The 25,640-nt window shown below is 36.2% G+C and overlaps 1 protein-coding gene across 1 annotated transcript; it reads left to right on the top strand.

Annotated features, from left to right (window-relative positions):
* The first annotated feature begins 1,853 nt into the window (after nucleotides 1-1,853).
* Nucleotides 1,854-24,026, top strand: LOC109729189 (UDP-glucuronosyltransferase 2B17-like). The gene is made up of 6 exons (XM_012785955.2): nucleotides 1,854-2,613; nucleotides 4,243-4,391; nucleotides 7,583-7,714; nucleotides 10,994-11,081; nucleotides 19,782-20,001; nucleotides 23,513-24,026. Exons 1-6 carry the CDS (start codon nucleotides 1,890-1,892, stop codon nucleotides 23,790-23,792), a joined length of 1,593 nt encoding a protein of 530 aa, XP_012641409.2. The 5' UTR covers nucleotides 1,854-1,889; the 3' UTR covers nucleotides 23,793-24,026.
* Nucleotides 24,027-25,640: the final 1,614 nt, after the last annotated feature.

Below are 25,640 nucleotides of genomic sequence, written 5' to 3' on the forward strand. Positions count from 1 at the left end.
CAAGAAAACCCTTGGTATGTGTACATGAGCCCTGCTTTCCAACCAATGTTACCAGTAATAAACTCCCTGGCCAGTTTTTAAATTGACTGTTTTGTGAAGAGAGGTTCTTGCTACGTACCCTAGTCTGGTCTGCATGTTCTGGACTCAAGTGATCCTCCTGCCTCAGCTCCCACAGTGCTGGGATTATAGGCTTGAGCCACCATGCCAACCACATTTATGCTTTTTGACAAGAGTGACAAAATTATTTAATGGAAAAAGAACAGGTTATTTCACAAATACTGGTTAGAAAACTGATTATCCACACTAAAAATTAAAATGGAACCCCCTACCTCAAATTCTCAAAATAGATCAAAAACTTCATTAAGGGCTAGAACTTTTTTAAAACTCTAAAAATAAAATATATCGATTAATGTTTTGACCTTAGATTTGCTATTCATGTCTTAGATATGGCACCAAAAGGAAACAAATTAAAATAGATTAACTTGATTTGATCAAAATAAGCAATTTTGTGCTTCAAAGGACACTATCAAGAAACTGAAAAGAAAGCAACCAGAACTGGACCATATATTTGCCAGTTATATGCCTAATGAGGAAGTACTATAAAAATATCTTTTAAAAAATACAACTCAATAGTTAGACAAATAAGCAAATCAAAAATGGGCTAAGGATTTGAGATATCACTTCACTGCCACTGGCTGTAATCAAAAGATCTATAGCAAAAAGCTCTTGCAAAGATGTGGAGAAATTGAAAGTCTGATAAATAGCTCATGAGAATGGAAAATGGTGCAGCCATTGTGGAAAACAGTCCACCAATTCCTCGAAAGCATAAACATACAGGTAGCATATGACCCAGTAATTGTACTTCTAGGTGTATACCCAAGAGAAATCAAAACATGTCCACACAAAGCCTGTACGTGAATGCTAATAAGCAATGATAGACACTCTAACACTGTTAACAAAAAATAAATAACATTCATGTTTAATAAAAGTATTAAAAGAAGAGTGTATATTAATAATATATTAATAATTTTGGCTTTTGTGAAAAAGCCAAACATTGGACAAAATCAATGCCTATCAATTGATAAACGATTAAATCACATGTGTATATCCATCTGATACAATACTATTTGGCAATAAAAAGGAATGAAGTCCCTCTTTAAGGGCCACCATGCATCATCCTTTTTAAATATGCTAAGTGAAAAATATGAGTCATGAAGGACCACATAGTTATGATTCCATTTATCAAATTGTACAGAAATTGAATATTTATAGGTACAGAAATTACGTTATTGGTTGCTTAGGGCAGGGCAGATGGAGAAATGAAGGGTGAGGAGATGGAAGCTAAAGTGGACGGGGATGCATTCAGGGAGACAAAACTCTTCGTTGTAGTGGCTGTGCAATTCTATGAACACATTTAGGAAACATTAAATTGTAACCATAGTGGTGAATCATATAGTACATACATCACCTATCAACAAATATTTACAAAAACAAAACTTTGAACCATGATATTCAAAAATACTGACTCAGCTACACAATTGCTTTATTTCTACTTCTGCATCAAGAGACTGCACACAAAGGAGCCTCACACTTGTCACAATTTTTGACATTATTCTAGAATACATTACATAAAACAGATTACATGCACATGCAAGGTCATCAAAATTAGCTGGATTAGAGCACTCACAAACATAAAAGGGACATTAAACACCCTTGAGTAAATACAAACTCATCTAACTTTGGTATGTCCACTAGCCAACCACATGCTGAGACTGTTCAGTTAATGTAGCTACCATAAAATGTAGGAGTTAAATTTTAACTTGATTGATTTGTGCTTGGATATAAGCATGAGAAAGGGCAGAAGAGAACAGCAATTGTACTGCAGCACGATGACTCTGCAGTGGACTTCAGTTCTTCTGCTGATACAACTGAGTGCTTACTTTAGCTCTGGGACTTGTGGAAAGGTGCTGGTGTGGCCCACAGAATACAGCCACTGGATGAACATGAAGACAATCCTGGATGAACTTGTCCAGAGGGGTCATGAAGTGACTGTACTGGCATCTTCAGCTTCCATTGTTATTGATCCTAGCAAAACATCTGCTATTAAATTTGAAGTTTATCCTACATCTTTAGGTAAAGAGGACTTTGATGGGGTTTTAATGCACCTGTTCCATAGAGCAATATATGATCTTCCAAAGGACACATTTTGGTCACATATTTCAGAAATAGAAGAAATGATGTTTGGCTTTTCTGAAGTTATGAGAAAGCTTTGCAAAGATGCAGTTTTAAACAAGAAACTTATGACAAAGCTACAAGAGTCAAAGTTTGATGTCATTCTTGCAGATGCTGTTGGTTTCTGTGCTGACCTGCTGGCTGAGATACTTAAAACACCCCTTATGTATAGTGTCCGCTTTTCTCCTGGCTACACCTTTGAGAAGCATGGTGGGGGACTTCTATTCCCTCCTTCCTATGTACCTGTAGTTATGTCAGAATTCAGTGATCAAATGACATTCATGGAGAGGGTAAAAAATATGATATATGTGCTCTATTATGACTTTTGGTTCGAAGCATATGATGTGAAGAAATGGAAGCAGTTGTACCTTGAAGTACTAGGTGAGTAATGTATTTAATTGGTTGTTATTAATTCCTACTTTTCCTTGTACCTTGGAAGGCAAGCTTGTATGAATATGAAGTCAGAAGAGTATTTGTTTTGCAAATGCAATTATTAAATGAAAGTATAAATGATCTATCAATCTTAGATATATTATGGAAAGATTATAGGATCAGTTAGAACCTTGTGGTCATAATTTATACTGGACACTCCATGAAGCCATAAAGGTACAAACTAAAGCACTTGGTATTTTTTTAAACAATCTTATACATACTATACTATATATTATTTTTATGTCTAATACAAGTTAATAGACACATCAAGAAACACCTTGATCAAGGCAGATGTGTAGATGGAGGAGTTATACGTTTTTCTAGCACAACCATCAATGTAACATGGAAGAACTAGTTTCTTCTTGTATATCTTATTTGACTTGTTTAGAAATTAAAATATTTTTCTATATAACCAGAAGAATTTCTTCACAGTTGAGAGACATGTCTGTCTTAGAAATGGACATCTAAAATTTGAGGTTTCCAACACTTGTAAGTTCCTTCGCTAAGGCCTTGGAGATTATCTGTTTTAAGGCCTAAAATCTTACTGATGTGTGATCATCCAAGTTTGTGTCTATATTTTATTAAATTATATAACTACATTAAGTAAAATATGAGCCGAATGAAGAGGTAGAAAAAGTTATCCATATCCATAAGTTTTGAAGTTTCTAGCTGTACTTCGTAAATATGTTTATTATTAGTACCGCTTTTTTTTTTTTTTTTTTTGGTAACTCTGTTGACTGGGCTAGAGTGCTCTGCCATCAGTCTAGCTCACAGCAACCTCAAACTCCTGGGCTGCAGCAATCCTCCTGCCTCAGCCATCTCACAAGCTGGAACTACAGGCAATTGCCAGCATACTGGGCTATATTTTTCTATATTAAGTAGAGACAGGGTCTCACTCTTGCTCAGGCTGGCCTCCCCTCCTAAGCTGAAGCAATCTGCCCCCCTCAGCCTCCCAGAGTGCTAGGAATACAGGTGAGAGCCACCACAACCAGCCAAATATATTTATTATTAAAATATTAATACTATTATGATCCTCACATGAACCAAAATTAGTAGTAGGTACTAGGATTTTATATATTCGAAAAATCCTTGATAGGCTTCGAGAAGCAAGGATCATAGCTTCAATAATTGTAGAAATTAAACTGAGTTTTTATTAGAAGGAATTTTTTATGGGCTTGGTAGGATTAATTGATAGGGGGTAACTCAAAGAGTGCCTTAAATGTACATTTTTACTACTTCAGCTCTTGAAAATAAACAAATGCATGGGTAATTCAATAGTGGCCTATATTAATAACTATTGATGATTGTGAATAAACTGATTTGATGTTAGGGACATATCTCCTCTAAAAATTATCTTAACACTTTGCTTTCCTTATACATACATATGAGCAACATATATACTACATAGAAATTAAATTATTCCTGTATCTTGACGTGTGTACATATTTGTTTTATCAAAGTAGAAACACTTTATATATCTTTGACTACATTATTCCAACTCCTTTCAGGAAATTACTTTTATGTTCTCATGACAACTCTCTGGTATCATCTATATTTTCTTTTCTTTCTCCCCTTCAGGAAGACCCACTACATTCTATGAGACAATGAAGAAAGCTGATATGTGGCTTATTCGAACCTATTGGGATTTTGAATTTCCTCGCCCACTCTTACCAAATTTTGATTTTGTTGGAGGACTCCATTGCAAACCTGCCAAACCCCTGCCTAAGGTGAACATATTTCTACTTGTTTGGTTTTGTTCATTAATTGTAAGAATGAGGGTCGTCACTATTATTCTAGCTTAAAAGAACACCGTTCCTCACCAATGTAGAGGTGTCCCCAAAATATTGACAGCAAAACTTGCTGTTTACTTGTTTCACAACCAACTGTGAATGTTCAATGTTTCAGCATTGAAATCAATTTGAACATTGAACGTTTCAGTGTTCCAACGTTGAAACCATTCCTTACTGAGATCCCAGTGTTTTACCTCTTAGAGCACAAAAGGGATAGTTTACCTTATCAGAGCAAGAGTTCCCAGCCTTAGGCCAAGTCTCTAAGACACCTCAATAAAGCTCCCTGGGCAAACTTTTGTGTCAACATCATAATTGCCTATTAGAGAAGCACAAAGAAAATGTATTGTGCATATATAATATAGACCACATAAATTCTGACGTGTATCTGAAAAGTAAACTTAGATATATATGCAAAAGAATTCTGCCAGCATATAAAATAATATTCCTTATGATGGAATACAAGAAACAAATATATTTTACTTAAATATTATACTTTTAAGACTAAAAGAAAAGCAATCTTACTTAGTGCACTGTTATATGATCTTTTTGTCTATTTTCTTAATAGCGCCAACATAAAATTGAAATCTTATTCACAGATAAATCCCAATGTTTATGTTTAATGCCTGTTGATTATGGTAACTTTCACAAGTGACAGAAGGAGAGGTAAAATTAATGAAAACTTTGTGCTATCTAACCCTACTAATAAATTCTGGTTTTTACTTTAAGGGAAGTTGATAGTTCCAGTAAGAGAGTAAAGAGAGTAGGAGAAGGAGCATAAGTAAGGAACAGGACAACCACTAGTAAAATAATGATAATTACTAATAATAGCTGTTGTTACTAACTTGCATAATGATTTAAATTCAAGTCAATACTTTTGAAATGTATTCTCTAATTATTATATAAAGTAATTTTTGCAACAAAATGCTTACTTTTCCATTAAATATTATGTTCTGAGACAATACCTTTGTATTTTCAAATAGTAAGACATTCAGAAAAATATATCAAGCATTTTAAAAATGCATATAAGGATTGGTTTCACACTATACTCATATGAAAATATATAAACTGAAAATAAATCAAGATGGGCATAATTCAATATTTATGGCTGATATTCATAATATAAATACTGGAATTAATATAAATATCTTACATTAATAAAGATAAGGAACTTATACTATGTGCATGCCATATTACTACAATAATTTTACCCAAAAATAACTAGCCATAAGGCAAGTTTTTTTTGGAAACTGAGGGACAAATGATGAAGAGAACAAGATCACAATTTTTCTATGATTAAAATTTATATAAAATTGTCTAAACATATTCACATAAATACATTGAGCTATATAAACAGAATAAAAGTCATTATGAAAGCACACAAACTTTAAGTTGGGAATATGTCTAGGCAGAGAGTATGGGTGAAATTCAATATCTTTTTTCTTTAATTTTTCATACTATTACAAAATATTTATATTGATCTTGTATTATGTTCAGAAAGATGTCACAGAATGAGATCTGTATTACTTCTATACTGAACGGAAGAAGAAGGGTTTTTTTGCCAGCAACACAGTGAGACAAAACATTGAGCACAAGTTACACAAAATGCAGCTTCAGGAAACTTGCCTCACACATAATACCTGGATGCCCCATGCATTACAAAGAATAGTATTCATAGTATAGTGACTCTCATTTTAAAACTGATGTCATTTGTTTAAAATGGTATTTTTGAAAGTTGGGAATTATTGTTCGGAAACAATAGTTTTAAACAGAAGCTTCGCCCCAAGGATTAACATCTGAAAGTATACTTGTTATGTTGGAAGGGATTGATCATTATATTACACAAAGAAGAAATAATGATTTAATTTCATGTGAAAGGAACAACAACAAAGAGTATATGACTTTGATGCGGTATCCACAAAACATTTGCTTCTACATTTATTTATTTATTTATTTATTTATTTTCTTATCTGTTTTCTTTAGTTAGCTTGTTTGTTTATTGTTTGGTGGGAGAATATATTGTGCAATGTAGAATTATACCTATATAGAATGTATTCCAATTTTAAAGTTGGCACAGAATTGAAATTGCAAGTCACAATAATTCTCAATCAATTCCAAATAAACACATATTCACCAGGAGTTTTATATAGTGTGATGGAGCCACTCAAGAGAGTGACCAGATGTCCAGAACAGCGAGGCCTGCTGTTCTCTCCACTGTGGCAAAGCTGCCCTCTGTGGGACACAGGGGACAATGACAGTCCCTCCAAGCTGGTCATAAATAGCACAGAATTTAACACTATAATTTCAGGATAAAAATTGACTCATACCTAAATAATGACCTAAGAAATGTGATTATTCAACTATGTAACAATATACCATAAAATTCTGTATTGTAAGTGAAATCCTTGGGGCTACTTCACTGAAATTCAAAACTACAATATCATAATCCTCAATATAAGTGATTCTTAACTTTCAGCTATTTAGTGTGTATGCATTTTGTGTGTGTGTGTGTGTGTGTGTATGTGTGTGTGTGTTTTAGGGGAGAAACTTGGAAACTCTGACACACTTTAAGGGAGATATAAAAGATAATAGAACTAAAGAATTAAATACATAAAATCATCCCAACTCTTAGTAAAATTTCCTCCTTGTCATAAGCAAAGAATGATTACAATGGCTCTAAATTTAAAAATGCCACAGAAAAATGCCTGAAATGAACAATAGTGATTTAGAACTATAGCCATATAGAATTAAAGTCATATGAAGCCACCTTTAATAATCTATATTAGTAAATATAATAATATGAATGAAGAGTCTGGGTGAAATATTTTGTAGCACTATATCTCGTAACTACATTGTAATGCCTCTACTTCATTTCTTCCTCCCAAGTACATACATATATGCATACACATACAAACACATATTTGCAAAAATATTCATAAAAAAAGACCTCTACATCAGAGTACACATTTCTTTCCAAATAAACTAAGTGATTAGCTCAGTTAGAAACAGCCCTTGCTCTAATAATTCTTAATAATACTTGATTTTCTCTCCCTAGAAGTTTATAACAATCTTTTCAAATGTCGTTCTTATACTGACACCTGTTTGTGACGGAACACATTCTTTCTTCACAGGAGATGGAAGACTTTGTCCAGAGCTCTGGAGAAAATGGTGTTGTGGTGTTTTCTCTGGGGTCGATGATCAGTAACATGACAGAAGAAAGGGCCAATGTGATCGCTTCAGCCCTTGCCCAGATCCCACAAAAGGTTGGAGAAAGCGCCTAATGGTGGACAGCTACTGAATCCCTCTGTTCAACTTTGTAAAGAGTACAGGGGCAGAAATTTTCTGTCTAAAGTATTAATAGTTAGGATAGCTCTGATTATCTCAGATATCAGTTTAGAAACTGAAATGTACATGGAAAATACTACAATAGTACAGAGGTGGGTTTTCATTTATGATAACTTTGACATTAACAGTGTGAGGATAACAAATATACTGAAGAGGTGCAGAGAAGTTTCGGTATTATCATGGGATTGAAAGGTTGTACTCAGAAACACTAAATTCTGCCATTATTTGATGGTATTGCTAACAGACTTCCTGAGGGCTCATGCACACTACAGATATTATCAAAAAGGAGTTAAATTTTAGTGAGTGTCAGCACTAGCACAATAACAATAATCAGATATTGAGAAAAGTCTGCAATGCATTGCAGTTTAGGCTTCCCATGCGATCTGACCTTTTGTACCTCCTATAAATTTGGAATAAGGTTATTTAGTGTGCTGTTCAGGGAGCGTTCAGAGAAAGATGACTAGGCTGAGAAATCACTCTTCCAGGTACCTACTTAGCCAAGTAGATTCAGGAAAGAGAAAAACTTGCCTGCCTTTCTGGATTGGGCCCTGGTCTAATGAAAAGATGCAGATGGGTTAGGGTGGAACCTGTGCATTGTACAATGCAGCTCCACAAACATTCTGATCTCACCACTAGATTAACAGCTCCTTCTGATGAGAGAGGAGACTGGAGGAAAGAGTCAATCAGAACGAAGCCAGGAATGAGAGAGGCCCAGATGCCTCATCCATAAAATATAATCAGAACTTAATTTTTAAAATATAGAATACATTTACAGTGTATTGTTTTCTATCTGACATAGTCTTCTCCTAAAGTTGGAGGGCTGGACTCTAGTTTAAAATAAAACTATGAACAAATTCCTATGCACATTGCACATATCTTATTTTGAAGTAAAAAAATAAACGGGCAAAAACACCCACATGTGGCCCACAGGCCGTAGTTTGAGGACGCCGGGCGTGTACATTTATAATATGTATATACATGTATAGGTGTGTGCATATGTGTATAAACTAGAAATACACACTTGTCAAGTGTATACAGAATAGTTACCTGAATTGAGCACACAATGGTTTCTAGATCACAAATAAGTAAATTCTAAAAGATCGAAGACCATAAAGATATTTGGACTAGCGATACTATAAGTTTGAAATAATCAAGTTATAGCTTTAAAAGTAATAGTCCATTGGTGACTTCATCGTTATTTTTCAGTTAATTTTTAGCATTTGAGCTGTTTACTTAGAGTATGTACATTTGCCTTATGTATTTCATGCTTAAGAGTTTGTTTAGAAGATAAACAACAAATTTTAAAATTTTAAGACCAAATAGATAAATAAGCACACCAAAAAAGAGGAAATCCTAGGGGTGCTATCATACCAGAAAAAACCTTTCTCAGAGATAACAATTAAGAGGAAGCCTCAAAAAGAGATGGAAGCAAACCTGTGCTGTTTCAAGGAAGAATGCACCAAGAAGGGGAGGGAGGGGACAAAAAATTTAAAGATTCTAAGGTGAGAACACATGTAGCAGCTTAGAGGACAGTAGAAGGACAGCTTTCCTAGAAAAGAATGTGCATGGGCTTGTGTTAGGAGCAGAGTGTCCAGTGACTGATGATGTAGCGTCCTATTGACCAAAGAAGAGATTCTTTACGTGATGACAATCCAGATGGGAATCTTAGTCAGGGAATGTCATAATAAGACACTTGTTTCACAGGAATTCATTTTAGGTATAGGGTGGCAAAAACAGAGCAGAAGACAGAAGAGGAGAATAGAAGCAGACAGACTGCTTAGGAGGCATTTCAGCCACAATGACACAATTCCCTTTTGAAAACATGCAGACGATATTTCTCAGATTGCATTTCCAATATATTACTTATAATGCTTAGAATGGTTCTTAATATTTCTTCTGCTAGAAAGATATTAACAGCTCCTTCTGTTGAGAGAGGACACTGGAGTAAAGGAAGGAGTCAATCAGAATGAAGCCAGGACTGAGAGAGGTCCAGATGCCTCATCCATAAAATATAATCAGAACTTAATTTCTAAGATATAGAATACACTTACAGTCTATGTGTATTCATGGATTACTTTTTTGTTTTCTATGTGACATAGTCTTCTAATGACCTCTCCTACTTTTCTGCTAAAAACTCTAAATTATTCTAATGCTCACATACCAAGTAGAAGGTAAACACTTTTAAATTAAACTACAGTTCACAAGGATTGCCTGGGAATTCTGCAAGCACTAGATTATTTTGGTACTGGACTTGGAAATGTCTTAGTTATAGCAGACCATATGAATCACAGCTGTAGCCTGTCTTCTAAGTGTTAATGATCAAGTAAGCCAAACTTAGCAAAACACACTTTTAGACTTTTTTGATACCTATTTTGTTATTCATAAATTGCCCACTGTCTCTATTTTTCTACATTGAAAGAATTTCCAAAACTAGGAATAGTGATAATACTTTCAGTTTGTGTCAAAAATTGCCACTTAAACTTTTTCTTGGAAGAAGTGCTTAACAACATCTAACACTAGTCATGCAAACTATCAATGCAGCATTGGTAACTTTCTCACAAGAAGCTCATCTTATACATACTTTGTATGTCAAATAATGATAAACTGTAAAGAAATTACTAATGTAACAAGTATATGTAAATCAATTTCTTCTCATATCCCTCAAATGCTTGAGTAATGGATACCACAATTACCATGATTTGATTATTACACATTGTATTCCTGTATGAACACATCATGTGTATCTCATGCATATGTATAACTATTTTGTGTCCAGCATAATTAAAAATTAAACATTTAAAAGAGGAAATAGAAACATTACTATTAAATTTAGAAGATGACAACTAGTATAAAATACATAAACAAATGAAAAGATCATTACTGATGCATGTTTTTTATGTTAGAATTGTATTTAATGTCAATTTCTTAAATACTTGAATTTACCATTAAAATAACATGTGTATATTAGTTAGAAATCTTATATACAAAATTGAATATAACACTATGCATTTGAAATCTGGTTATAATATTTACCTCAGGGTTTTAGTAGTTCTCATTACCTAGCAACCTTGTTCTGATTTCTTCATCTTTAATATGGATGGGATTTAATTAGATGGTTGTTAACCCCTTTAGAGCTTTACCGTGCCATAACTTTGGAGTTACACTCATGCAACAAGGTATTTCTTTTACCCTGACAGGTTCTATGGAGATTTGATGGCAAGAAACCAGATACCTTAGGACCCAATACTCGGCTGTACAAGTGGTTGCCCCAGAATGACCTTCTTGGTAAGATAATGGAGAAAAAGTACTGAATATATGACTAATAGCCAATTAGACTGATAGTAGGTCAACAGCAACTAACATATTGAATATTTATTTTTGGAAACTCAAATATAAATCCTAACTATCTTATATTTATTTTTAAGCCCTAAGAAAAAACAATAAAGTAAATCTGTTGGCTTTTTGTTATATAACCCATATTTATTATGTACATAAACAAAATATTAATATCTTTATTTCTGGTCCTAATTGCCTCTCAGAATATTTTGCAATAGCTTCCTGGGCTGTCTGTCTATTTCTAGAACGTTACCCCATTCTCTTCTGTATATTATATTTATTTCACATAACACTGAAAGATAACAGTTGCTCTTCTATTATCAGTGATTCTGCATTTTCTATCGGAATAAATCCTGGTATTTATTACACTGTGATGACACCTCCACAGGGAAGTGTGGCCCCTCCTTCCTCTGATCCCAGCCCTGCTTCCAGCACTCTCCCTGCTGCCCTGGCCACCTCGCATGTCAGACTACCTGACTGCACTGTTGCTTTCAGAGAACACGTTCTTACATGACTAAGCTTTTTCTTTACTTTTGCTTATCTGTTTTATATTGATTGTACATTTTCCTTTTTTTTATTTCAGGAATTTATGAGAGTACAAATATTTTGGTTACATTTTATATCTATGCCTCTCCCTAGCCAGGGTTAGAGGCAAGCCCTTCCCCTCTACAATGCTCACCATGTCCTTTAGTTGCGAATTTACTCCCCAACCCTTAATCCCTGGAGTATGTCACTACCATGTGAGCACCATAGTGTTGATCAGTCAGTGCCAATTTGATGGTGAGTACAAATGGAGCCTATTCTGCTGATCTTGTGTTAACTCACTTTGGATAATGAGCTCAAGCTCAATCAAGGAAAATATAAGCGATGCTATATCACTGTCATTTCTTATAATGGAGTAACATTCCATTGTATACATATACCAAATTTTAATAATCCACTCATGAATTCACAGGCCCTTGGGTCTTTTCCACATCCTTGCAATAGTGATTGTGCTGCCATAAACATTCGGGTGGAGATGTCTTTATTATAGAATGTCTTTTGCTCTTTGGGATAGATGCCTAATAGTGTTATTGCTGGATCGAATGGTATTTCTATTTTTAGATCTTTGAGGTATCTTCAAATTCTTTTCCACAAAGGATGCACTAATCTGCAGTCCCACCAGCAGTGTAAGAGTGTTCCTGTCTCTCCACATCCTCACCAGCATTTGTTGTTTTGGATATTTTGATAGAGGCAAATCTAACTGGGGTTAGGTGATATCTCATTGTACTTTTGATTTGCATTTCTCTAATGATTAGAGATGTGGAGTAATTTTTTATATATTTATTGGCAATTATTCTGTCTTCTTTTGAAAAGTTTCTGTTCATTACCATTGCACGAATTTTGATGGACTTCTTTGATTTTTTTCTTGTTGATTCTTTTAAGTTCTAGATAGATTCTTCTTATCAGCCCTTTACCGAATGTGTAGAGAGCAAATATTTTCCCTCATTCTGTAGGCTGTCTATTTGCTTTAATGATAATTTCCTTCACTGTGCAAAAGCTTTTTAATTTGATCAGATCCCATTTATTTATTTTTGTTGCTACAGTGATTACTTTGGGGGTCTTCTTCAAAAATTCTTTGCCTAAAGTGATGTCTTAAAGGGTCTTCACAACATCTTCTTCTAGAATTTCTGGAATTCTTAAGGTTTCATGCCTTAAGTTTAAGTCTATTATCCTTCTTGAGTGGAATTTTGTGAGAGGTGAGAGGTAGGAATCCAGTTTCATTCTTGTTCATGTAGCTATCCAGTTTTCCCAGCAACTTTTATTGAAAAGAGATTCTTTTCCCCAATGTACATTTTTGTGTGCTTTGTCAAAGATTAGATTACCATATGCGGATTGTTTCATCTCTGGAATGACAGCCTTCTTCCAAAGATCTATGTCTCTGTTCTTGTGCCAGTAACAAGCTGTTTTAGTTATTCTAGCTTTGAAGTACAGCTCTACATTTGGTAGACTGATACCACTCAGTTTGTTCTTTTTACTTAAGATTGCTTTGGATGTAGGAGGTCTTTCTGGTTTCATACAAAGTATAGAATTATTTTTTCTAGATCTGTAAAGAATGGTGGTGGTACTTTGATGGGGCTTGCATTAATTCTGTAGATCACTTTAAGTAGTATGGACATTTTAATGATATTAATTCTACCAATCCATGAGCTAGGTAGATTTTTCCATCTGCTTATATCTTCTACAATTTCTTTTCTTAGTGTTTTGTAGTTCTCCCTGTATATGTCTCTCACATCTTTCATTAACATATTCCTAGATATTTAATTTTCTTTGATGCTATTGTAAAGGGTATTGTGTTTTTTATTTGCATTTTGGCTTGACTGTTATTGGTTTATATGAATGCCTCTAATTTCTGTGTATTGATTTTGTATCCTGAGACTTTACTGAATTCAGTTATCAATTCTAGGACTCTCTTGGATGAATCCTTGGGTTTTTCTAGATATAATATCATATCATTAGCAAAGAGCAAGAGTTTGATCTCATCTTCCCCCATTTGGACATTCTTAATTCCCCTCTCTTATCAAATTGCCCTAGCAAGGACTTCCAGCCCTTTGCTGAATAGAAGTGAAGATAGTGGGCAACCTTGTCTGGTTATGGTGATAAGTGGAAATGGTTTCAATTTTTCCCCATTAAATGTGATATTGGCCATGGGATTGTCATAAATGGACTTGATAATTTTGAGGTATGAGCCATCTATGCCTACTTTCTTAAGAATTTTTATCAGAAGAACATGTTGTACTTTGTCAAATGCTTTTTCTCCATCTATCGAGAGAGTCATATGGTTTTTGTCTTACTTTTATGAGGCAGATTACATTTATAGTTTTGCATATGTTGTACCAGCCTTGCATCCCTTGAATAAAGCGCACCTGGTCATGGTAAATTATTTTTTTTGCTGTGCTGATGAATTCTATTTGCTAAAACTTTTTGAGAATTTTTGCATCCATATTCATAAAGGATATTGGTCTGTAGTTTTCTTGTTTTGTCCTTTTCTGGCATTGGTATCAAGGTGATATTGACTTCGTAGAATGAGTTATGAAGGATACCATCTTTCTCATTGTTGTGGAATAATTTCTGTAGTGTATGTGTGAGTTATTTGTATGTTTGGGAAAACTCTGAAGTGTAGCCATCTGGTTCAGGACTTTTACATTTTGGGTGGTTTTTAATTGCTGCTCCAAATTCTGAGCTTGAGATTGGTCCATTCTGAAATTTTGTTACCTCCTGGGTGAACGTAGGGAGTTTGTATGTTTCCAAGAATTTCTTCATTTCCTCCTCATTATGTAGTTTTTGGGCATATAGTTTTCTATAGGAATGAAAAATAATGTTCTGTATTTCAATGATATGTGTTATGACCTCTCCTTTCTCATTTCTAATTGAGTTTATTATACTCCTTTCCCTTTGAATATTTGTTAATCTAGCAAGAGGGCCGTAAATTTTTTTTATCTCTTCTAAAAACCAGCTTCTGCTTCTGTTGATCTTCCATAAAATTCTCCTGTTCTCAATTTCTTTAGTTCTGCTTTGATCTTACTTATTTCTATTTCTTTTATTCTACTAGGACTGGAAATGGTTTGCTCTTCCTTTTCCAAATCCTATACTCCATTTATTAGGTTGTCAGTTTCTAAGCTGTTTTTTGGATGTGAGCATTTATTGTTATTAGTTTTCCTCTCAGGTATGCTTTTGCTCTATCTCACAGGTTTTGATAACTGTGTCTCCATTATCATTTAGTTAGAAGAAACTCTTGATTTCCCTCTGAATTTCCTCCTTAACCCAATAATTATCCAATAATAGATTGTTTAGTTAACATGATTTTTTGAAGTGGTGAATGTTTCTGTTGCAATTGAATTCTAACTTTATAACACTATGATCAGAGAAGATACATGGTATGATTTCTTTTTTTTTTTTTTTAATTTTTTGATGTCTGATTTGTGGTCTAGTATATGATCAATTTTCGAGAAAGTTCTATGGGCTGCTGAGAAGAATGTAAATTCAACTTTATTTGGATGGAATGTTTTAGAGATATCTATCAGAGTCTTATGTCCAAGAGCTCTGTTTAAGTCCATTATTTCTTTGGTTATTATCTGTTTGGAGGATCTATACAGTTTATTCAGTGGAGTATTGAAGTCTCCTGATACTATGCCATTATTGTATATCATGCTACTTAGATCCAAAAGGTTTGCTTTATATAATTGAGTGCTCCTGGATTGATTGCATAAATATTCAAAATTGTTAAAACTTCTTGTTGGATCTTCCCTTTCTCCATTATATAGTGGCCATCATTATCCTTTTTTATTTTTGCTATTTTAAGTTTATGTTATATGAAAATGGTACAGCTACCCCGGATTTCTTTTGATTTCCATTTGCCTGGATGATAATTTTCCATCCCTTGACCTTCAGCTGAAAGTCCTCTTTGTAGGTTAGATGCGTTTCCTGTAGGCAGCAAATACTAGGCTTGTGTATTTTTATCTACTCTGCAAGTCTACATCTCTTCTTAGGACAGGTTAAGCCATTCAAATGTATTGAGAGGATTGACATTTCAGATAGATTTCCATTCTTATTGTTGGGTGAAATCCTATTGTTTGTGTTACTTCTTGAGTCATCATGAAGGCCAAGTTCTAGTCTTTAACTATTGAATGATCTTACTTTGAGGAGTGTCTATTGCACTGTTCTGTATGTAAGGGAGATCTCAGTGCATCCTGTAGGGCTGCTCTGCTCTTTGCACATTCAGTCAGTGATTGCTTATCTGGGAAGGACTTTATTTCTCCTTCATAGATGAAACTTAATTTTGTTGCAGAAGGAATTCTAGGTTGGACCTTATTCTGTTTTAGAAGATTAATGATAGGAACTCAATCCTTTCTAGGTTGTAAGGATTCAGTTGAGAAATCTGCAGTTAGCCTGGGAGGATTTCTTTTGTAGTTTATTTGTTGCTTTTCTCTCACTGCACAGAGAATTGCTTCTTTTGTGTTTACTTTAGTCAGCCTAATAACCACATGACGTAGTGATTGCCTTTTGACATTTAGTCTCTGTGTTTAGGTTTCTGTGTACTACTTATATCTAGATATCAAGATTTCTTGCCAGGCCTGGCATATTTTCCTCCAGTATTCCATGAAATTAGTTTTCCAGCCCTTGTGAATTTTCTTCTTCTCCCTCTGGGATCCCAATCAATCTACAATTTGGCTTCTTTACATAATCCCACACTTCTTGCATGTTTTGGTCTTGTCTCTAGTTTCTGTGTTATCTTTCTTCCTCTAATTTGTTAAGCATATGGGCATTATCTTCAAGCTCTGAGATTCTTTTCTCTGCATGATCCATTCTGTTCTTGAAGCTTTCCACTGTAATTTGGAGTTCCTTGAATGCCTCCTTCATTGACAAGATTTCTGTGTGGTTTTTCTGTAGTATTCTTATTTGTTTGGATAATTTTTCATTCATTTCCTCAATTGTTCCTGTGGTTTCTTTATGTTGGTATTCTATTTTCTCTTCAATTCCATTGAATTTTCTAGCAATCCATACTGGGAATTCTTCCTCTGTCAGTTTAATCATATCATGTAAATTGGTGTCAGATGATGGAGATCAAGTATATTCGTTTGGAGGTGACTTTTCCTCTGATCTTTCATGTTTCCTTTGTTCTTTCACTGGTTCTTTCTCATCAGGTTAATTTGTGGAGGACTGGAGGTCTGGGGCTAGTTTATGGACTAAATTCTGGGATTCCAAAGGGAATTTTCTTGACAGAGCTGAAGAGATGTGCTCTGGTCCTGAATTATTTTAGAGGATTTTTAGCCTATTGGGTTATCTCTGACTTATTGTCTTCACGTCTGCTTACAGTGTTTAGTGAGTTGGATCCCTTCATTAGACACCCAGGATTTGGATCTCTGTGTGTGTGTGAAGCCGATATCAACCACTACTTTGAGGTGGGAGGCACTGTTTTGGGCTTTTAGATTACTCTCTCTTTTGTTGCTTGTGGTTTGCATGGAAAAGAGTCAATTATCAAGGTACTCCAATGGCTTTGTATTGTGGTCTAAACCCCCAAATGGTATATACAGGTATCTCAGACTCTTGGGAATGTCATGCCACTCTCAAGGGTTCCTTGAGCCCCATTACCACTTTTGGTGGGGTGAGAAGTGCAACAGGTATTAAGAAGCATAAGAGAGAATATTTCAGAATTTTCTTGATCTGTAGCTAGCGGGGACCTGCTAATATGTTATGCAGAGTCTTTTGCCACTCTTAGGGAGAAGCTCCTGGTGGGGAGTGTCAATTGGTGCAATTGCTAAGGATGATGGTCAAGATTTTCCTTCCCAAACCACAAGCCCCCATGTTGGCAACATCTTGGATGCCAAAGGCAAGCCCTTGTATTCTGTTCTTATGACATGATCAAAACCAAACTCTTGTATGTAGTCATCAATCTGTCCCCTTTTGTTCGGTTCCAAGGTCTGACAGATTCAAGCTAGTTATACAGAGAAAACAACTTTTCTCCTTTCTCCTTTCCTTCCAGGTCTGAGTCTGTCCTGGTGGGCTGGGGGAGAGACATTGGATAAGAATGCCATAAGTCCCATTCTGGAAAACGTCTTTTCTCATTGTTCCTCTCCTCCAAGGGTAGAGTCTGCCCTGACAGAGAGGCTGATAACCCACCATCCTGGCTGAAGTGTACTTCTTAGGGCTACCAGGCATCTCAGCCCAGAAGTGGTTACTCTTATTACCCTGCCCCTCCAAGGGCAGGGTTTCTCTCCTTATCTAGTATAAACCTCAGGGCTGCTGGAGAAGCCCTGCCCAAGGCCACTTAGGCTCCCAGATCAGAGAGCAGCCTGCCTCACTACTCTGCCCCTGCAGTGGTGAGGTCAGTCCCTTCCATATGAAGTACCAGTGGCCTGGTCATAGCCAAGGGCGGTTTACAACCCTGGTGGGTCTCAGCCCAGAAAGCAATCTCCCTCACCACTCCATAGTTCAAGAGTTGGGTCTATCCCTTTGGCTTGAGGCACCAGCTAACTAGTCACAATAAAGAGGTTACCATGGGTCTCAGCTTGAAAAGCAGCCTTGATAAGTTGCTACTACACCCTTTCGGCAACCAGTGGTGGGGAAGAAGTGAAGAGGAGTTAGCAGTATCATGCCAAGGGTTTCAGCTTGAAAAATGGCCTCTTTCTCAACTCTGCCCTGGGGAACAATCTGTCCCTTTGGTGCAAAGCTCCTGGGCCTGAGTCACAGGAAAGTGTGGGTGGTAATGTCTCCCCAGGTCACAGCTGGAAAAGTGGTCTCCTTTGCAACTCCACCCTGCTAAGGCAGGCCCTGTTCTTTTAGCGTGTTATGCAGGTGGCTGGATGGGGTGGAGGACTGCTCCAGTCCACCTGCCAACTCAGCCAAGAAAGCAACCTCTCTCCCTGTTCTGCTCCTTCAAAGGCAGAGCTTGAGATGCTGGCAGGAAAAGACTAGTAGCAGGGTTGGGAGAGAGAAATCAGCTTCACTAGTTACTATCCTCCTCCAAGGGCCAGAACTGCTGAGCCGGGCAGAGAGTGTTGTCAGGGCAACATGCAACAGGATTTTTAGGCTCTGGACTCTCAAAATGATGGCTTCCTGCCCACTGAGAACCAGCACCAGAGGCGCCTGATGCGGATAGCTGGGTTGGGTTTTGCGCACTGTCTCTAAGATCCTCCTCCTGAGCCCACTGCTTCCCTAACACACTGGCTCACCACTGCTTAGATGCAGGGTTCTTCACTCTGTCCCAACCTCCAACAGCCATGTCTTCTAAGATTTCCAAGGGCAGAGCTTCCATTATGGTGTTCATCTCCTTTGTTCTGGTCCTGGCAGCTTCCAGAAGTGAGATGCTTGTAACAAGGCTCTCTTCTGCAGAACTGGGAAGTGTCCACTTGGTCCAGACCCGCCCCTGCCCAAAGAAGACTCAGCACAGTGCACAGGAGAGTTCAAAATGTTTCCAGCTCTGGACTTTACACGCTGTGTCTGTCTGTGCTACCACTTCACAGTGACTTCAGGCACTTCCTGCCTGTGTGAGTTTGAAGGTCGGTGGAGGAATAGTCATCCCCCTATGGGGCATACTGCACTGACCTGGCTGGTTGTCCAATGGGCAGGGCTATCCCAGGCTTTACTCTCTATTGTATTATCGCCCACTATCCACACTTACTGGTTGATTCTCTGATTCACCTTTCTTTTTCTGAGAGCTGCTTGGCCCTCACTGCTTCTCTGTAGATTAACGAAGCTGATCCCGTGAAAGTGTGATTCACTAGCGTGTAGTTGTCTGTGTTCTTCACCTCCTAGTCTGAGAGCAGAGAGCCAGTGGTTCATCCTAATCCTCCATTTTTATACGCTACTGTTGATTGTACACTTTCTTTATCTAGAATGTGATTTTTTATTTGTCCACCTGGAAATCTTGTATTCATTTTTCCATTCTCAAGTCACACACCATTTCTTCCATGTAGCCTTCACTTACCTCTCCAGCAAAAGCAGGTGCTTCTTCCTTTGAAATCTGAATGCAATTTCAGGGAAGTTCCATGGGTGTTCTAATCTGCTATCTAGAAAACATTGCCTCTCTCAGTATTCTATATTGTGCATTTCTCATTATATTCCTAAGACTTATAATGAGTAATTTTGCTGAATTTCACCCAACTCTAGGTCATCCAAAAACCAAGGCTTTTATAACTCATGGTGGAGCTAATGGCGTCTATGAGGCCATCTACCATGGGGTCCCCATGGTGGGCATCCCTTTGTTTGCGGATCAACCAGACAACATTGCTCACATGAAAGCCAAGGGAGCAGCTGTTAGAGTGGACTTCAACACAATGTCAAGTACAGATTTGCTCAGTGCTTTGAAGACAGTCATTAATGACCCTTTGTGAGTATACTAATTCTTTTAATAAGTGGTATTTACAGATATGTTTTCTTGTCCACAAGGGAGATGAGATTCATACTTTTATTAGCTGATGAACTTTGAAAGAATTTGAATATTTTAAGTACTGTGAAATCTGCTTTTATTTTCCACCAGTTATTTCACAGTTTCATTGAACTCTATAAATTTAATGGGTAGCCAATTAGTGCAAAGATGTTCTACATAAAAATAACTTCAGATATTTAGATAAATATAAAAAGGATGAATTTTAAAAACTAAGACAGAATTCACACTTAAAAGGAGTAATGAACTTAAATATGATGACATATTTTAATTCAATTTATAAAATTTCTGAATGTATTCATATTTATTACTCAAAAATTTACTTTTATATCATCTTTTTAATATATTTGATGAGATATAATTTATAATGCATAAAATTCACCTATTTAGTGTATAAAATTTGAATATTTTTACCATGTTTACAGAGTTTTGAGGCCATCACCACAATAATATTTTAGAAACTTTTTATCAACCCAAAATAAATTTCATAAGGCATAGATGTCTTTTCCTATAAGCTCCTCAACCTAGTGAATTACCAATTTTTTTCTCTATGGTGTGCCCTCTCTAGAAATATGCTGTAAATGGAATCATACAATCTTTAATGTTTTGTAAATAGCTTTTTCCATTAGGCTTAATTTTTTTTAGATTTATCCATGTGGCTGCATGTATCAGTATTTTGTTCCCTTTTATTGCTGTATAATATTCTGTAGTATATGAATATTCCATAATTAATCCATCCATTTACCAGCTCATGGACATTTTGTTTGCAATTAAGAACATCATCATATATGTTTTTTCATGAAAATATGTTTTTATATTATGAAGGTAGATATTATTAGTGGAATTGCTGGGCCATATGGCAATTATTGTTTATCTATAACTGCTAAATTGTTATCCAATGTACATGAACCATTTTTCAATACTACCAGCAGAATAGGAAGGATTCAATTCATTCATAATGTTCGCAATGCTTATCATCTGACTTTTTATCACTGTCATTGTACTGGTGTAAAGTAGTCTTTCATTAGTCTTGATTTGTTTTTCCCTTATGGCTCAAAATACTGAGCATCTTTTCAAGTGTTTATTAGTCATTCACATGTCTTCTTTGGAGAAAGTTTGATTTCAATCTTTTGAACATTTTTTTATTTTTAAATTTATTTTATTCCTGATTTATAATAATACCTTATACATTATAGTTGCAATTTCTTATCAGATATATGATTTTAAAATATTTTCGTTCATTCTGGATGGGTTGATTGTTATACATTTTTGATGATATACTTTGAAGCACGAATTTTCTCTTTGGTAAAATAAATCTTTAATAATTAATTATTTTCATACTCCAATGGAAATAATTTGGAAATGCATTGTCTAGACCAGCTATTATCAATTTCAGCATTTCTTACTTGTAACGATAATATTGCTATATAATAAGGTATCACATAAAGGAATACTTGAGAGATATTTTATCAAGGAAAAACAGTAGACAATAAATGATAAAAATCCTTTCAGAGAAGGCAGGAAAAATCTAGAAAATAAACATGAAACAAGTTGGAAAAATAGAAGAAAAAATACAGAATGAGATGTTAGAAATAAATGTAAATATATCAGTACTTATATGAAATCTAAACAAAGAAAACACAAAATAATGATTAAGGAAATAAAACATTTGAAGAACACAATTTAAAAATGTACTTATTTACATAGGACATATGTACAGATATTTATGTATAGCCTATACCAGGGGTTCTCAAACTTTTTAAACAGAGGGCCAGTTCACTGGAGGCCAGACTCTAGTTTTAAAAAAATTATGAACAAATTTCTATGCACACTGCACATATCTTATTTTGAAGTAAAAAAGCAAACGGGCAAAAACACCCACATGTGGCTCACAGCCATAGTTTGAGGACGCCAAGCCTATACATTTATAATATGTATATATATGTATAGGTGTGTGTGCGTATGTGTATAAACTAGAAATAAACATTTGTCAAGTGTATACGGAATAGTTACCTGAATTGAGCACACAATGGGTTATAGATCATAACTAAGCAAATTCTAAAAGATTGAAAGGCCGGGCGCGGTGGCTCACGCCTGTAATCCTAGCACTCTGGGAGGCCGAGGCGGGCGGATTGCTCAAGGTCAGGAGTTCAAAACCAGCCTGAGCGAGACCTCGTCTCTACCATAAAAATAGAAAGACATTAATTGGCCAACTAATATATATAATATAAAAATCAGCCGGGCATGGTGGCTCGTGCCTGTAGTCCCAGCTACTCGGGAGGCTGAGGCAGGAGGATTGCTTGAGCCCAGGAGTTTGAGGTTGCTGTGAGCTAGGCTGACGCCATGGCACTCACTCTAGCCTAGGCAAGAAAGCGAGACTCTGTCTCAAAAAAAAAATAAATAAATAAAAGATTGAAGACCATAAAGATATTTGGACTAGCGATACTATAAGTTTGAAATAATCAAGTTATAGCTTTAAAAGTAATAGTCCATTGGTGACTTCATCGTTATTTTTCAGTTAATTTTTAGCATTTGAGCTTTTTACTTAGAGTACGTACATTTGTCTTATGTATTTCATGCTTAAGAGTTTATTTGAGAGGATAAACAACAAGTTTTAAAATTCTAGGACCAAATAGAAAAATAAGGTCATTACAAAAGAGGAAATCCTAGGGGTGCTACCATACCAGGAAAAGCTTTTCTCAGAGATAACAATTAAGAGGAAGCCTCAAAAAGAGATGGAAGCAAACCTGTGCTGTTTCAAGGAAGAATGCACCAAGAAGGGGAGGGAGGGGACAACAAATTTAAAGATTCTAAAGTGAGAACACATGTAGCAGCTTAGAGGACAGTAGAAGGACAGCTTTCCTAGAAAAGAATGTGCATGGGCTTGTGTTAGGAGCAGAGTGTCCAGTGACAGATAATGTAGCGTCCTATTGACCAAAGAAGAGATTCTTTACGTGATGACAATCCAGATGGGAATCTTAGTCAGGGAATGTCATAATAAGACACTTGTTTCACAGAAATTCATTTTAGGTATAGGGTGGCAAACACAGAGCAGAAGACAGAATAGGAGAATAGAAGCAGACAGACTGCTTAGGAGGCATTTCAGCCACCATGAAACAATTCCCTTTTGAAAACATCCAGATGATATTTCTCAGATTGCATTTCTAATATATTATTTATAATGCTTAGAATGGTTCTTAATATTTCTTCTTCTAGAAAGATATTAACTTTCTCACTTGACCTCACATTTTGCTTTTAAAAATATATTTAATGATAAAATTCCAATTTAAAGATCATGCTATCTATATTTACTCATATTAAAATATTCAAATTCTATGTCAATTTTGTGACATTTCCTTTGAATCATTTGTATGACACTTTTCAAAAACCTTTCATGAATTTCATATGGTTAGCCAATTAATTTCAATGTTCGGATTTTTACATTTCTCCTCAGATATAAAAAGAATATTATGAAATTATCAAGAATTCATCATGATCAGCCAATGAAACCTCTCGATCGAGCAGTCTTCTGGATCGAGTTTGTCATGCGCCACAAAGGAGCCAAACACCTTCGGGTTGCAGCCCACGACCTCACCTGGTTCCAGTACCACTCTCTGGATGTGCTTGGGTTCCTGCTGGCCTGTGTGGCCACTGCTATATTCGTCATCACAAAATGTTGCCTGTTTTTCTTCCGGATGTTTGCTACAGCAGGAAAGAAGAAAAAAAGGGAGTAATTAGATCTAGGCCTGAATCCTCAATACCTGATAATCATAGATAGGACTCGTCCAGTTGATTCCAGCAAGAAGGGGTTGTGGTATAAGATTTCTTTGCTCCTGTGACAACAGGACAATTTAGTTTGTCAATTCAATCTGTGTTTACAAAGGATTTACTGCCTTTTTAAGGATAGAAACATTTTATGGCAAAGAGAATAGAAAAAGTGAGGAATAATAAAAATGCAAAGAACTACACAGTTTTATATTGATATGTGTTGTTGTAATACAGAAATCATGTTAAAATTTGTGTTGAATTTCAATTTACATGTTGTACATGAACACAAGAACAGGAAGAAGTTGACTCACAGTATCAGTATTTTTCTGCAAAGTCAGGTACCTTAACTTCCACAGCTCAGTAAGAACAGACATTACAGTTTCTCTCTCTGTTCCTTTCTCTCTCTCTCTTTCTCTCTCACTCTCTTTCTGTCTCTCTGTCCATTATGTTAGAGCCCAATGCCATTCCTGAAATCCCTAGGATAAATTGATCATTTGATGGCAAGATACATAAGTCATGCTTAAGAGGTCCCAATGAGTCCAGCACCAGTTTGAGATTTTTGATAGCAATCACCACAGATGTGAGTGACTTACCTTTAGATAATTACAAACCCAACCATCTTATGATAGTAACCATTTGAGAAATGCTATGCAATGAACACTTAGCTGAGCCCACCCAACACCCAGCACTATAAGACATGACATTAAAATAATTGTTGTTCTAAGCCACTGTATTGCAGGGCAGGAGCTTATGCAGTGATGGGTAACAAGATAAATATTTCCACATATTCAGGAGGAGTCTAAGGGCCTGACAGAGCTGCTTTATGTCGTGAATGGCCTGGAAAACTAGCCTATGACCATGTGGCCCCCTGGGGCTAGCCTATACCTTTCCAGTACACTCCTGATCATGTAGTTGTACCTGGAGCAGACATTGATCCCACTAAAATAACCTCTCCTGGATGCATTTGGGTCAAAATTCCCTGCCTTTAAGGCACTTACTCCTGTCTCCAACATGAGGAAACTTGTGATGCTAGTCATGCTTTAGAGATACAGGATCCGAACCAAAGTGCGCCACCCCTGTTTTTGAATGTAATGTCCTGTGCCAGTGTGGTGACCACTGCAAAACTAAGTGGTCTATGGCCCTGCAGTTCCACCTTCAGGTGTTCAAGATGCATGAAAAAGGCTGGAGGATTTGTGCCTCGGAATTTACACCAAAATGAAAATGTGTCTGTGGATATGCAGGTGAGGTTCAGGATTCTCTGAGGTACTGAGATGAATTCACTTACAATGTACCAGTCAAATTACATAATAGCCATCAGGGAGCATGTTTAAAATGGGCAGGTAATGGAAACAGTTGTCGACACTACCTACTCAGGAAATATAGGAAGATTCCTTAATCATTCTTGTGAGCCAAACCAATTCGTGTTCAAATTGACTCAATGGTACCTAAGTTCATGCCTTGCAGCCAGAGACTTTTCAGGATAGGATTTCTTAATCTAATGGACAATGCAGACATAGAAAGACTAGATGATTGGAAACTAAGAAAACCTTGTTACTGTGGTGCCAAATAGTGTACTGTTTTCCTGCCTTATGAGAGTTCACTGTGCTGCCCCTCAAAAAAGTCAAACATCAATTAGGAAGAAAGTTGCCCAGCCGCTGACAGAGGCCAGTGGGAGGGAGGAGCAAGCACATGAGGCTCAGACTCTTATGCTCTCCCTTCTTCTAGGCAACTCACCCTGGAGGGAAGTCTGCTGTGTGGCAAACACCTCACCCCTTCTTAAGGGAGGCCAGCGGTTGCCTAGCTTTGCCTCTGAC

The sequence above is a fragment of the Microcebus murinus genome, chromosome 26 (assembly GCF_040939455.1).
Source record: "Microcebus murinus isolate Inina chromosome 26, M.murinus_Inina_mat1.0, whole genome shotgun sequence".
Lineage (NCBI taxonomy): Eukaryota > Metazoa > Chordata > Mammalia > Primates > Cheirogaleidae > Microcebus > Microcebus murinus.

What these genes read in the sequence shown, in the direction of transcription:
- LOC109729189 (XM_012785955.2), top strand. Translation starts at nt 1,890, where the DNA reads ATGACTCTGCAGTGGACTTCAGTTCTTCTGCTGATACAACTGAGTGCT. An exon ending in GCCCCAGAATGACCTTCTTG is followed by an intron (nt 11,082 to 19,781) that starts GTAAGATAATGG and finishes ACCCAACTCTAG; the next exon opens with GTCATCCAAAAACCAAGGCT. An exon ending in ACAGTCATTAATGACCCTTT is followed by an intron (nt 20,002 to 23,512) that starts GTGAGTATACTA and finishes ATTTCTCCTCAG; the next exon opens with ATATAAAAAGAATATTATGA.